This window comes from Nycticebus coucang, chromosome 11 (genome assembly GCF_027406575.1).
Source record: "Nycticebus coucang isolate mNycCou1 chromosome 11, mNycCou1.pri, whole genome shotgun sequence".
Lineage (NCBI taxonomy): Eukaryota > Metazoa > Chordata > Mammalia > Primates > Lorisidae > Nycticebus > Nycticebus coucang.
In genome coordinates, this window is record NC_069790.1 from 26,929,399 (window position 1) to 26,943,239 (window position 13,841).

Sequence of the window (13,841 nt, forward strand, 5' to 3'; positions counted from 1 at the left end):
TGGCTGGTCTCAAATGCCTAAGCTCAGGTGAGGCGATCCATCCTCCTTGCTCTCCCAGAGTGCTAGGATTACAGGAGTGAGCTACAGACCCAGCCAAGTCTAGAATTTTTTTTAGAAGAGTCTATACTAATATCTCTCTAAAAAGTGCCCCCCAAAATGTATGTTGATGCTGGGTGTGGTGGTGCACACCTGTAATTGCAGCTACTCAGGAGGCCAAAGCAGGAGGATTGCTTGAGGCCAATAGTGTGAGGCTACAGGGAGCTAGGATTGCACCTGTGAATAGCCACTGCAGTCTATCCTGGGAGTTGCGCAAACCTATTTCAGACTTGAGTTTATCCCATGAGATAAACAGGGCAAGACCTTGTCTCTTAAAAAAGAAATAAAAAGCATGTTTAGAAGCCTGACCACAGCTATTTATAGTAACAAGAGCTGCTCAGGGCCATAGGAGCAAGATCTAGGAGCCAGATGTGGTGATAACATTTGGAGCCATTCTGCCCCCAAGACTAGGACACAAGGGTGGCCATGGCTGGAGTGCCCACCCCACCTCATGTGCCCGTGCCTCCATCTGTCCCCACTGTCTCTTCTTTCCAGCAGAGGAAGTATGACCTGCACTATCGCATTGCCCTTGCTGTCAACTACCTGGGCCACTGCATTTCCGTGGCAGCCCTGGTGGCCGCCTTCCTGCTTTTCCTGGCCCTGCGGTGAGTCCACGCTCCTTCCCTGCTTTCCACTCATCCCTCCTCCCCTGGCACCCCCAAGTCTCTCCCATATAGTCTCACTTCTACCCCAGGAGCCCAGGAACCAGTGGGCAGAGGGGGATGGACTGGGTCCTAGGGCCCAGCCTGCCAGCAGGCATGTGGGGTGCACAGGGGGACTGGCTCCTGGTACAGCCCTGCCCTCACCCAGGTGGAGTTTTCTGGTCCTCAGGAGGAACCTGTCCCAGCTGGCTCCCAACCCCTGCTGACCCCTGACCTGGGCTTCCCACAGGAGCATCCGCTGTCTCCGGAATGTGATTCACTGGAACCTCATCACAACCTTTATCCTGCGCAATGTCATGTGGTTCCTGCTGCAGCTCATCAACCATGAAGTGCACGAAAGCAATGAGGTCACTGCTGGGGAGACTTGGGGCAAGGTTTGGGGCACTCTGGGCTCTAGGGCCATCCACCTCTCTACTCCACACTCAGGTGCAAAACCAGACCTGAACTCATTTTCTTCCTTGCCACTGTCCCACCAGCACAGAGGGCTGCCAAGCTGGGGGCTTGGGAGTTGCACAAACCTATTCCAGACTTGAGTTTATCCCATTCTACTCCTTCTCTGTGAATTCAGATCCCCCCAAAGGCCACGTGGAGCAAGGAGACTGGAACTAACCTCTGTTGAACTTGACCTCACATAATCCCAGCAAGAGACCACTAGGGGTTATTTTCCCCCATGACATAGACAAGGAATCTGAGGCTCAGGAAGGTTAAATGACTCGCTAAGGTCACACAGTGATGATGCCTCTCCATCAAGGGCCACCCTGCATATTAGTGGTCTACCCTAGACTTGTGTCAACTACTGTGTGCTGTGTCCAAGTCATTGTAACACCAAAGACTAGCATGGGGCCGACACAGAGCTCTTTGGCACATCAGAGACTTGTCAACACATTTTTTTTGAGGGGGCCATACCTGAGCACACATCAGCCTTGGTCCCACTTTGAGCCCTGCCTCAGCACCAAACAAATTCAATCAAATTGGGATGCCTATTTAGAACAGAAAGACAGTGGCGGGAGGCTGAGATCAGGGCTGGGCTGGGGGAAAGCTGTGGGTCAGCAGCTCAGCATGGGAAGGGGGGCGTATCTGCAAGTCAGGCTGTCAGAGCTGGACACAGAGGGGATGGGATGTCTGCAGAGGCAGGGAGCCCCTGTCACAGAGCTACCCTGACCCAAGCTGGCTTGAGTCTGAGCCTGCTGTCCTCCTCATTCCCCACATCCCAGCCTTAGCTCTGAGGGTGCCCTGGGGCTGAAACCCTGGAAAGATGACAAGGTAGGTCTGTTGAAAAGAGCTGTGGCCCACAGTGTGGTTCTGGCTCAGAGGGCTCTCCTCTCCCTGCACCCCAGGCCAAGTGTTTGGGAGAGTAGCCTTGCTTAGAGGGACTGGCAAGGCAAGTGACAGCAGAAGGCATGACCACAGTGCCAACACACATTTCTGGAGGTCAGCCCTTGTCGTCCTTTATCTCCTTTAGCCATTGCCTGAGGCAGTGCTAGTTATAATGAGGTTCAGAGAGGTTAGGGGACTTGCCAGAGGCTCCATAATTAGCGAGTCTCCCTCCAGAGCCAGTGGTGATCACGCCAAGCCCAGACTATCCCAAAGCCAGGGTCTTTAGAGAATCCCCATCTATGGCTGCAGCCCACTTTCATATACCCTTGACTCAACTTTAGTCACTTCTTTCATTTCTTCTAAATGAAATTTCATATTCCATCCCTAAATGGAAACCAGTCTGACTTGCTATGGATTGAAAGTGACTTAAGAAAAATCACAATGAAAGTACAACAAGGTTATTCAATTCCAGCCTCTCCTTTCAGAAAGCTCAGAGCCAGACTCTGTCTTTCTTTTTTAAAATGAAAAATTAGAAAGAGATGGAAAGAAGTTTTTAAAAAACCACAGTAGTGCCAGTGGAGAATGACTCCTTAACTTTATCTGTTTGGGAAGCTCTGCTCTCACGGCTCTTCCTGGGGTGGGAATGCTCCACCTGGCCCAGCCCCTGACAGCCCTGCCTTGCACAGGTGTGGTGCCGCTGCATCACCACCATCTTCAACTACTTCGTGGTGACCAACTTCTTCTGGATGTTTGTGGAGGGCATCTACCTGCACACAGCCATCGTCATGACCTATTCTACCGAGCGCCTGCCCAAGTGGCTCTTCCTCTTCATCGGATGGTGTGAGAGTCCCAGGGGAAGCAGGGCCTAGTATGTGTGGGGGGAGGGGGACAAGTTGATTTCCCTTCATCTTGGGTCCAAAGCCCGGAGCTCAGCACTGCCCACCACCCCCACCACAGTCTGGAGGATGCGGCCACTTCCATCTGTGCTGGTGAGGAAGAAGGAGAGAATCCCTCCAAGGGATACTCCACAAACAGCCCTCTCTCCACTCAGAAGAACAATCCAGAGACTTTGGTCTCAGGCTTCAAAAGAGAAACGGGCTGGCTCTGCTCCCTAAAACAGTGTCTTAGACAGTCAGACCAACTTTGCCCAGAGAGAAGACTAAAAGTGGAGGGGTTGGGGACCAGGTCTAGTGATAGGGTGCCTCTGGGGTCATGGGTGGCCTGTGAGCCCCACTGTGTGTCCTGTGAGAGGGCCTGCTCATCTCTGCAGCCCACATTTGCCCTTGCAGGTGTCCCCTGCCCCATCATCATCACCTGGGCCATTGGCAAACTCTACTATGAGAATGAACAGTAAGTGGGACAGCCAGGCTGTGGGGGCTTGTGGGTGGGAGTGTAAGGACAGGTCAACCTGGGGCTCCATCCAGGCATGGAGCAGGAATGGTTCCCTATTGTCCTTAAATTGAGAAAATGTTCCCCTGCTCACATAGCAGAGCTACTCACATAACAGGTCTCAGGCAACTTCGCTTGTTGAATTCAGTTAGGAACTGTGATTCCTTAAAGTGCCAACATGCATGACTCTGTGGTCTTTGGCAAGGCCTCTGCCTCAGAGTGGGGTGCGGCAGGTCTGGCCCGGGGTGTACGGAAGAGGCCAAGGTCTTGGGGCTTTCAGTCCACACAATATCCAGGGCTGTGTCTGTGAGCGCTGAGTAGAGCCCAATAAAGCAGAACTTGTTTGTTCTGACACACCAGTCTCTGCTTGGGTGCAGTGTCCCATCCTGGGGTCCCCCCCTGTATCAGAGACCATTATTTGCTGAGCCATGGCTCAGATGGCAGCAGCTCTGCCTGTGGGCCAGCCAAAGAGCAGCCAAAGGTCATATGCCACTAGCTGAGAGAAGTGGAGACTAGGGAATGTGGGTCTCTGCGTGCAGAGTTCCAAGGGGTCCCAGAAGCTAAGAGAACAGATGGGATTTGGGGAGTGGGGGCAAGAATTGGGGGAGTACTAGGAGCTCGGCGTTAGGAAGAACTTATAAAGGGTAAATGCTGCCCAAGAATGAAAGGGCTGCCTTAGTGGATAGTGAGCTTCCTGTCAACAGTGGTGTTCAAGCAGAGACCAGAAACCTTAGTAATAAGAGGCAGCAGGGGAGACTTCTGTATAAGGCAAGTGTACACTGAATGGCCTCTGCAGTTCCAGAAGGCACAGAGTTCCCTGAAGTTGCTGGTGCCTCCTGGGGGCCAGTAGTCCCTGACAGAGCCAGACTGGGTCCTGGCCTAGCCCTTCTAAGTCCCTAAAGCTTCTCTCTTCACCAGCATCCTCAGAGAATAAATCACAGCCTTGGCAGCTAGCCTGGCAGTGGCTTCCTTGGCTGAGCACGTGAGACTTAGCTCAGACCTGAAAACCAGGCTGGGGTGGGAGCAGGCCCCACTAGCTCATCTGCTGCTTTGTGTGGCTGCAAGCCTGGCACCCGGAGCAGTGGACTCCCAGCAATGCAGGAACAGGTGGTCCAGTGGGCTAGGAATAGTGGGCCAGTGAGGGGGCCTTCAGCTCTCCCTTCATCCCTGTGCATCCAAATACCCAGCCCCTCGCCCTACAGCCTGTGATAGGAGGAAGAGGAGATCCGGGCCTGCCCTCAGTCTGGCTGGGGAGATCAGATCCATCATGTGAGCAAAAGACAGCCTAGGGGTGGGACAGATGGTTGCTGGAGCTGGGGCCACGGACTGAGGCTTTTAGCTATGGAGGTCAGGTTTCAGGAAGGGTCAAGATGCAGGACCCTGGGTGTGGTGTGGTCTGGAGTGGTCCCCCTACAGCCACCTCATCTTTGCAGGTGCTGGTTTGGCAAGGAGCCTGGTGACCTGGTGGACTACATATACCAGGGCCCCATTATCTTCGTGCTCCTGGTAGGTTCTCAGTGGGGAGTGGGACTAGGCTGAGTGCTGGGAGACAGCACAGGACCCACTTAGATGGAGAGGCTGGGAAGGATGTGCCGGGGGTAGCCCTCCTCATCCACTCTGCATGCTGCCCCTGTACCCTGCACACACCACCCCACCTACCTGTAGCACCCGCTCTCCCTTCCTTTTGCTCAGTACCCTGCTGTAGGCCCAGCAGCTCTGGACCTTGGGCTCTTTCAAAATCTGGGTGGATTTCTAGTGCTGTCCCAGGTCTGATGTCCCCAGAACAATGCTGAGACAGCCAGGTGAGCAGGCAGTTGGTGGCAAGAGCAGAGCCTGTGGGCATTCCTCTGAGCCCCCAGAGACCCTCGGGGGCAGCCCACTGCCCCCAGCCTGGAGCGCTGGGTACCAGAGTGAAGCATAATGAGCAATTGTTCCCTGTGTGGCTCCCCGCCCTTCACCAAATGTATTCGCATCTGAGGTATAATTGCTGCCACGTCCTTAATCTACAACAAGCTTCAATTAAGATAGAGTTTAAGTAGAGGCTGCATTCTGCAAAAAGAACCCATTATATATCATACATTAAAAAAAAAAAAAAGACATACAGAAAAGGCCCATAAGAAATTGGCATTTACGTAAGACTTATTTCAGGCTTGGTAATTTCAGGCTTCTGTATGTACCAGCTTCCTTAAAGGGCCAGGACTCCCTCTGGGAAACTCAGAGGAGGGCCAGCATCCTCTTGCATACAGCAGGAGCCTAATGGGTCTCTCTTTTGTCTACCTTGGAGACAATTAAATTACTGTCTAGTCTTTGTGACTTCTGACTTCATTCCACAGCCATCTTTGGAGCAGCCTTGATGTTATGTGAACTGATGAGGAGGAGGGTTTTCACTCACAGCCTGAGATTCCTCCCTCATTCACTCCAGAGGGAGAAGCCAGCCCTTGTCAGCAGTTAGTGGGAGGAAGGATTATCCTTGGACGTGCAGCCACTGCGAGTCACTGATCCCCTTAGAGTGAATGGAAACCCCATGAGATCCGTCCTTTCCCAGCCAGCTGCCAGAGCCCACCCTGAAGGGATGAGGCCTGTGGTGAGCCTGGGATCCCCACTCCCAGGAAGGCTGGCCCACCCAGTGGTGAAGAAATGAGAGGAGGGGAGATAAGGGACCCATGAGGGAGGCCCAGTCTCAAGATCTTGGCCCCTCACCCTGGCCTTCTCTATCACACCTCTCTGCTCAAGAGCCCTTTGCTTGTCCTTTCTTTGGGCCCAGCTCCTTTCACTGACTGACAAGGACTTCTAGGTTCCAAGCTGAGTGCCTCAGAAGCTCTCTGTACCTGACTTCCAATCCTCATGTCCCCGATGCCTGATAGAAGCAGAGAATTGCTCCCCATTTTACAGATAAAGAAGCTGAAAGAGATGAAATGGCCCAAGGTCATCACTGCTAGCCAGTGGAGCTGAGGCTCAGGGACTGGTCTCCTGCCTGGTCCCCACCACTTGCTGCTGTCCTCTCAGTTGGATACATTTCCCTACCACCCCAGCCCTCACCAACAGTTCACAGTCACGGTTCTGCTACTAAAAGACACTCACTTATTTCTGGTTCCTGTAAGTGATTGAGTTTGCAAGAAGCTTGGCTTTTTGCTGGTTGTAGTCACTGCAGTTGTCGTGGGAAAGGATGTGGCTGTCATTAGCCCAGACATGGTGCTTAGTGCTCTCAAGTGTTGCAACCTGTGCACTGATCCTCGCAAGCTCTGTGGTCATTCCCTTTGGGACAGATGAGAAAGCAGAAGCTCATAGGAGTTAAGCAACTTACCTGAAGCCACACAAATGCAAACTGAACAGTCAGAATCTGAGCTGAAGACCAGGATTTGGTGCCCATAGTCCATTTAGAAGGTGGTCCTCATCTTCAGTTCTCAGCTCATTACCATTTCTTGAGTTTTTCTGACCTCTTATAAAAGATGCAGCGTTACCCCCAACTTAGGCCTCTGCGAGCGGAGGCTGTGTCTGCCTGTCCACTTCCCCATCTCTGGTACCTGGCTCAGAGCCTGATGCATGATGAATTGATTCACTGAATGAAAGAATGATTAAATAAAACTAGAGAACAGGCCACATAGGGTTAGGGTGTTCAATGAAGAGCTGGGGTGTTTTCTTAGGCAGGGGGTTGGAATGCAAGAATAGAGAGCTAGAGAGCTCAGTGTGGGCGAGGTGGCCAGAGGCTCCCAGGAGAGAGAGGAAGGTGCCTGTGGTATTGAGCAGGGAGAGACTGGAAAACAAGCTCAGAGGAAAAAATGAGTTTCAGGGTATGTGGAGCCAGGCTGAGATGGGGGGGCAGCATCACTAAATGCTTGCCCAGTGTGAGGAGGGGACAAAGACAGATGCTCCATACTCAGCCCTGTTCCTGCCCCTGCTCCAGCACAAGGAACAGCACCCTGTAGCCAAGAGGTGCTCGGTAACCATGTGTTGACTGGATGGATGAATGGTGAAAAGAGTGGGTGGACAATTGTATGAACTGGTTGGTGGGTGGATAGATGGTTAGATGGATGGATAGATAATGGATAAAGATGTGGATGGACAATTGAATAAATTAGTTGGATTGATAGATGGAAAGACGGATGGATGAATAGAAGTGGGTGAATAACTGCATGAATTGGTTAGTCGGTTGATAGATGTTGGGTGAATGATATTTGATGCAAGGAGTTGTGGCAGAAATGAGAATATACTTTTATTCCAATAGACTATTTTCAGATAAGTCAGAAAAGGTCAAGTGCTTTGTATTACTTATGAGAAAATTAGGAATTGACCTGTGTTAAGTTGAACTATGCCCCACGATCTGAAGGAATATGCCAGAAACCCAGGAACTAGAAATTAGGTGAGCCCTAAGAGAGGGCAGTGGACAGCAGGTCATAGCAGCCCCATTGAGGACTTCCCACCCCTAGCCCTTCCCTGGGTCCCCAGGCCATACCACAGTATGGTGAGAGAGCAGGCAGGCTGTGGCTGAGGGGGGTCTGAGCTCTTCCTGCCCCCCAACCAGTCCTGTGTCTGCCTGTGTTCCCCTCCCCCATTCCCAGCCTGGGATTTGTAATTTAGGAGGTTCCAGCCCAAGCCTAAGAAGCAATGGGTTTTCTAGATAGAGACTCAGAGGGGTGTGTGTGTGTGTATGTGGGTGCACACATGTGAGCCAGCAGACATCTCTGGGCTAATGTGTCTCCTCTGGCCCATTAGCCCTTTCCTAGGAAATAGTCCCCATGTGTCAGGACAACATGCTCTCATGCCCACCTGCTTACACTCAGAGGCAGATGAAGAGGAACACAGGCATGCTATGTCCCCAGATCCACACTCACACATGCGCACTGAGGCAGACACGCTTGCACAAGTGCACAGAGAGGACAGCAGAGCCACAGGGGGACAGCTCCCAATCACGAAGCCAAGGAGGTTCACTGATTCAGAGGCCCACAGGGACCCACACACAGCAGGAAGCTGCTTGGGAGCCCAAAGAGTGCAGTTCCAGGGCCAGGGGCTGGAAGGGGAGACCCTGGGGCTGACAGAAGACGGGAATGAAGATAAATGAGGCCCTTCCTAGAACCTCAGAGCAGCCCAGCAGCCCATTCATCTTCCCTGGCTCGGGGGCATGTGTGACAGCCCTGGAGTCCCTGGGCACAGGCACAGGGTGCTGAGAGATTAATCACTCCTCCTTCATTAGGCAGCCGAGTTATCAATCACTCCATCTTGCCCAGCCTGCCACACTGGGCAGGGCTGTCCTCGGGCAAAGGATCTCAGGCTGACCTAGAGCTGGTAACAGTGTGAGGGCCTGAGAGAACCTCAGTCAACAGGTGGCGAGAGAGGGGAAGGGATGCCTGCCTAGGGTCCCGAGCAAGAAGAGGGCTGGGGACCTTCTGCGGTCTGTGCCTTAGGCCAGGCAGGCTTCACGCTCTTGTTCTCCATCTTTGGAGACTGCTTTCCTGCCTCTGATCTGGGAGGGTGGGGATGGGGGGTCAGAAGTGGACCCAGAGCAAGTGGGGTGTCTTGGCGAGGGAGGAGCAGAGGGTGATGAGGGTGTGCGTGGGACGTGCTTCAGAACTCTGAGGGAGGTGGCCTCCCTCTTGCTCATCCCTAACTCACGGCCCTTCCTTTCCTTCTGCCTCTCTCCTGCCAGATCAATTTTGTATTTCTGTTCAACATTGTCAGGATCCTAATGACAAAATTACGAGCCTCCAGCGCCTCTGAGACAATCCAGTACAGGTATGTGAATGGGTGCCTTGACCTCGGCCAGGGAGAAACGAGGAGGCCATCTGGGCCATGCCTCTGCCTCTGGGCAGAGCCCTCTGTCCCAGTCCTCACGGAGGAGCTGGCTCTCACCCCCAGAAGAAACCCCACCAAAGAGCCTCGTAATGCTCCCAGCTGCACGAGGCCACCTGCAGTGGGCTGAGTCCTATGTGGTCACCTCTTCCCCCAGAAAGGCGGTGAAGGCTACCCTGGTCCTCCTGCCCCTCCTGGGCATCACCTACATGCTCTTCTTCGTCAATCCCGGGGAGGACGACCTGTCTCAGATCGTGTTCATCTACTTCAACTCCTTCCTACAGTCATTCCAGGTGGGGCCCACGACCAGAGGGGGCCCCACAGTGAGCTGTCCTGCCTTCACTGAAACCGTCACAGGGGCCTGGCGCACCCATTAGCTCAGTGTTGTGTACACAAGATAGAAAGGCACATGCTCCTGGCCCTGTCACCATATTGGCCTGCACCTACTGCTGTCCTGGCTCCTGTTTTCAGTGCCCTGGGCCAGGCCACACAAGTTGAGAGGCTGGTCTCCTGGCTCTACAAATATGCCCCATGAAGACTGGGGTTCCGCCAGCTGTGACCCCATGGGGTCCTGGGTCAGAATGTTCCCCTGCCCCCTCCCCTGCCATCCTGTCCCCAGATCCCCCTACCCAGGCAGACAGCTGCCTAGGAAGGTCACTGACCACTCTCTCCTTCCTTTCCAGGGTTTCTTTGTATCTGTCTTCTACTGCTTCTTCAATGGAGAGGTATGAGGCTGGGCTCTCAAGGCCTCAGACCCCAGTCCAGGGTCATTCCGGTCAAGCCGCCCAGCTTTTCAGGAGTACCAGGGTCCCTGTCTCTGCTCAGATCTTCCCTGGAAGAGGGGAGGGGAAGGCCTGAGAAAGCACTTCAGCTTAGGGGGACAGGAATCCTCTTTGCAGGGGCTGGGGACCATTTAGGTCAACCTGAGATAGTATACCAGCTCCCTGCACATGAACTTGGAGAGCAGGGTGAGAAGGGAAGCCCAGGCTGTAGGTTCTTATGGATGAGAGACACCTAATAGAGGTGGTGACAGGCAGAAGCTTCCAGAAAGAGGTGAAGTGTGTGCCATGGAATCAGGTTTTCATGGACTCAGGGAGCAGAAACAAGTCCACCCACCACAGAAAAGAGCACACATCCAGGTGGGCCCTGGGGAATGAGGCAGCCTGTGAAGCCTGGTTAGCTCTCAGGCCCAGCAAGGCTGACTCAGCAGAGATATACATGCAGCCAGTGTGGAGTGAGGATGTGGGCCGTGCAGCCAGTGTGGAGTGAGGATGTGGGCCGAAGAACAGACACAGCTCCTGGGGCCTGGGAGCTTCCAAACACTCCAGTGGAATGCACATGCCCCCTCCCTGCTCAGGCCACTCTGCCTGCATCTGCATAGGGCAGTGGCTGGGTGTCCACACAGCCCTGGGTCTCTGTCAATGAAAGCTCACCCCAGATGCTAAGTCTATCAATGGAGACTGCCTCAGTGGGCCACCATGAATGTTTATGGCACATTTATTCTGTTCAAACCATGCGCTTGGCCAGGATGCAGGGGACAACATCCATTTTCCAGGAAAACCCTTCAATTACAATACAAATGAGAATAAGATGGCAGCAGGTAGAATACGGCTTAAAAAATGACAGAACTGTTAGCTTCCCCTCCCAGGCAGCGCGGGCTGAGTGAGGCAGGCGGGCCTCTCAGAGGGCTCAGAGGGGACGCATGGTCTGTGGAGTGGTGGAGAGGGAGGCAGCCGGGCTGGGTGAGCTGAAGGCCGGAAGCTGGGTCCTCTGGTCCCAAGATGCTAAATCTGAGGTGGCAGAGTGAGTCAAGGAAGGGAAGGCAATGTGCCCAAAAGATACCAGATAATCTGGGGGACAGCGTGAGCAAAGGAAGCACTGGGGTCAGGCTTTTCCAGCAGAGAGATGAGGAAGGGGAACCCCAGAGAGAAGCAGCAGGCCAGGGGGAAAGGGCCTCAATTTTGGAGCCCATCAGCTCCTTGGTTTGAGGACTAAGGGCAAAGGACAGGCAGCAGGGGTAGGGACTGTCCCAGAAGTCCAGATTAACCTCCACAGCTGACTGAGCCTCTCCCTCCCACAGGTACGTTCGGCTGTTAGAAAGAGGTGGCACCGCTGGCAGGACCATCATTCCCTCCGAGTCCCTGTGGCTCGAGCCATGTCCATCCCCACATCACCCACACGAATCAGCTTCCATAGCATCAAGCAAACAGCCACTGTGTGACCCCCGCCCCTGCTGCCCTCCTCTGGGCACCTTGCTGTGCAGGCTCTGGTGGGGCAGGGAAAGGGAGGGTGGAGACTTGCACCCCAGCCTGGCAGGAGAGAGGCAGTGCAGCAGCAAAAGGGGACTGCTCACCCAGGGCCAGCGGGGGCCACAAGCTCTGTGCAGTAGGAGCAGGAAATCGCAGGAGTCCCCAAAGAGAGCAAGTCAGATGTCTTCAGGCATTGGCTCACCTCAGCCCCTGTGGTCAGTGCCACCCAATGCCCCATCCACAGATGAGGAAACTGAGGCCCGGAGAGGGAAAGGGCAGACTTGTTGGCAGCCAGGTGGTGGTGTAGCCCTGCTCGCTGCCCTCTGCAGCTGTGGGGAGGAATTCCCACCGGAGTAAAGGCTGGCCTCCTCCTAGCACACTCATCTAGTGAAGTCTCACATGTACCCCACCCCTGACCAGGCTGTCCCTCTGTCCTCTCCCAAGCTATATGAAGGATGCTGGCTTCCTCTCCTGGGAGACCTCTTCTTTGCTTGGTCCACAAATAAGAGGAGTGGGAAGGGGTAGGTAGGAAAGAAGACACCATGGTAGGTCAGCAAAGCCACCCTATTAGGCCAGCGGCACACACAGTACAGGACAAAAGGAAGAGTAGAAGCCTGGGGGGCAGGGGAAGGAGTTGGGTAAGCACAGCAAAACCCAGGGTGTATCTTTGGTGACTGGAACAAATGGCCCAGAGCTCCCTCCCCCAGACTGGCTTCAGCCTCCCTTCTAGAAACATCTCTGCTCTCTGTGAAATAAACCTTGTCCCTGGGACATGGTCTCCCATCAGGTCAAGTCAGCTAGGCTCAGACATGGGCCAATAGCCACATCCAGCCTCCTCAGCAGAGGCTGGCCCTGGCCTAGGGCTGGTTCTCCCTCTCAGACTGGTAGGTTCAGAGCCTTTATGGTCAAAGTGCCTGCAGGCAAGTCTGTCCTCATTACTCCCCCCAGGCTAACATCTGTCCCCAGCCCCCCAGCCCCAGCCAAGGGCAGTTCAATTCTGCATAAAGGAGGTTGTGCAGCTTAACCCACACCGGGCCTGTCCCACAGGCCAAGGTGCCAGAATCTGGTGAGAAGGATAGAAAAGGCACCTCAGTCTTTGTCAGTAGCAACCAACAGGGCAGCTTCTGGACTTGGCTTCCCTACCTGTGCCCCCAGGACAGTGGCAGGAGGCCAGCAGGTTCCAATGGGGCTTTTGCTCTAGGTACCCCTGAAAAATAAATTTTGAAAAATGATGTCCCACATCTTGCACATTTTTTAATTGACATCTAGTATTTTTTACTTAAGTTTTAAAACATGCAAAGGATATGATTTCTGGCACTTGGTAAATATTTACATTTTGAAACAAAACTGCCACACTTTAATCTGTATCAAATGGAACCTAAACACAGTGATTTAACATTGACCTTCATCTATTTTAAAAACATGTGACCCTAGGCAGGGCACAGTGGATTATGCCTGTCATCCTAGCACTCTAGGAGGCCAAGGTGGGAGGATTGCTTGAGCTCAGGAGTATGAGACCAGACTGAGCAAGATCAAGACCCTCTACTAAAAATAGAAAAATGAGCTAGCTCGCTCTCTCTCCCCCTCCTCTCTCTCTGTCTCTCTGGGTCTCCGTCTCTCCCCACACCTTTGTCTTTCTCTCTTCTCTCCCCCTTCTCTCTCTTCTTTTCTCTCCTCCTTGGTGCTGCTCTGCAGCATCCCTCCCTCGCCAATAAAAACCTTTCATACAAGAAAAAAAAAAAAAGAAAAAGAAAAATTAGCTGGGCATTGTGGTGGGCACCTGTAGTGCCAGCTACTCTGGAGGCTGAAGTAGGAGGATCGCTTGAACCCAGGAGTTTGAACTTGCTATGAGCAAGACTGACCCCATGGCACCCTCGCTTGGGCAACAGAGTGAGTCTCTGATGGTTGGGTAATTTACATTGCTCTCTTTCTTTGTATCGTATCTTTATTTCATTGCCCATGTAGAATTTTATACTAATACAGTATTTTTATGGTTTAAAATCTTTTATTGCTTACCTATCATACTTCTCTGCCACAAAATATATTTACAAATTGAAATGAAAATATTTCATTTCCTGTGACCAGAGGTTCTAATTTTTTTAAAAAAGAGTCTTCTGGATTGAGTTATTATACCTATTTTTTGATATAAAATGTAGGGAACAATTGATTAAAACATAGATAACTGAAAGTTTTTATGTCATTAAACCATTAAACCTGAAAAAGAAAATTTATTAAAAATACATCTTAATGAAATAGATAGGAATATACTTGTTCATTTATCTGTAAATGAATGTTTATTGCTAGAATGAATCAGGACTCAGCATCAGTTCTTTTCCTATTC

At 52.5% G+C, this 13,841-nt stretch overlaps 1 protein-coding gene across 14 annotated transcripts in view; it reads left to right on the top strand.

Annotated features, from left to right (window-relative positions):
• Nucleotides 1–13,575, top strand: part of CRHR2 (corticotropin releasing hormone receptor 2) — a 49,126-nt gene extending 35,551 nt beyond the window's left edge. For 4 of the 14 annotated variants that reach the window (XM_053608564.1, XM_053608569.1, XM_053608566.1 and 1 more), the window contains 8 exons: nucleotides 592–701; nucleotides 988–1,105; nucleotides 2,762–2,915; nucleotides 3,365–3,425; nucleotides 4,898–4,970; nucleotides 9,109–9,194; nucleotides 9,935–9,976; nucleotides 11,332–13,336. In XM_053608564.1, coding sequence (XP_053464539.1) covers nucleotides 592–701; nucleotides 988–1,105; nucleotides 2,762–2,915; nucleotides 3,365–3,425; nucleotides 4,898–4,970; nucleotides 9,109–9,194; nucleotides 9,935–9,976; nucleotides 11,332–11,857 — 1,170 coding nt within the window. In that variant the 3' untranslated portion in view covers nucleotides 11,858–13,336. Of the gene's footprint in view, nucleotides 1–591; nucleotides 702–987; nucleotides 1,106–2,761; nucleotides 2,916–3,364; nucleotides 3,426–4,897; nucleotides 4,971–9,108; nucleotides 9,195–9,408; nucleotides 9,545–9,934; nucleotides 9,977–11,331 lie in introns of all 14 variants that reach the window. The other 10 variants (XM_053608570.1, XM_053608574.1, XM_053608572.1 and 7 more) reach the window with 7 other exon arrangements.
• Nucleotides 13,576–13,841: the final 266 nt, after the last annotated feature.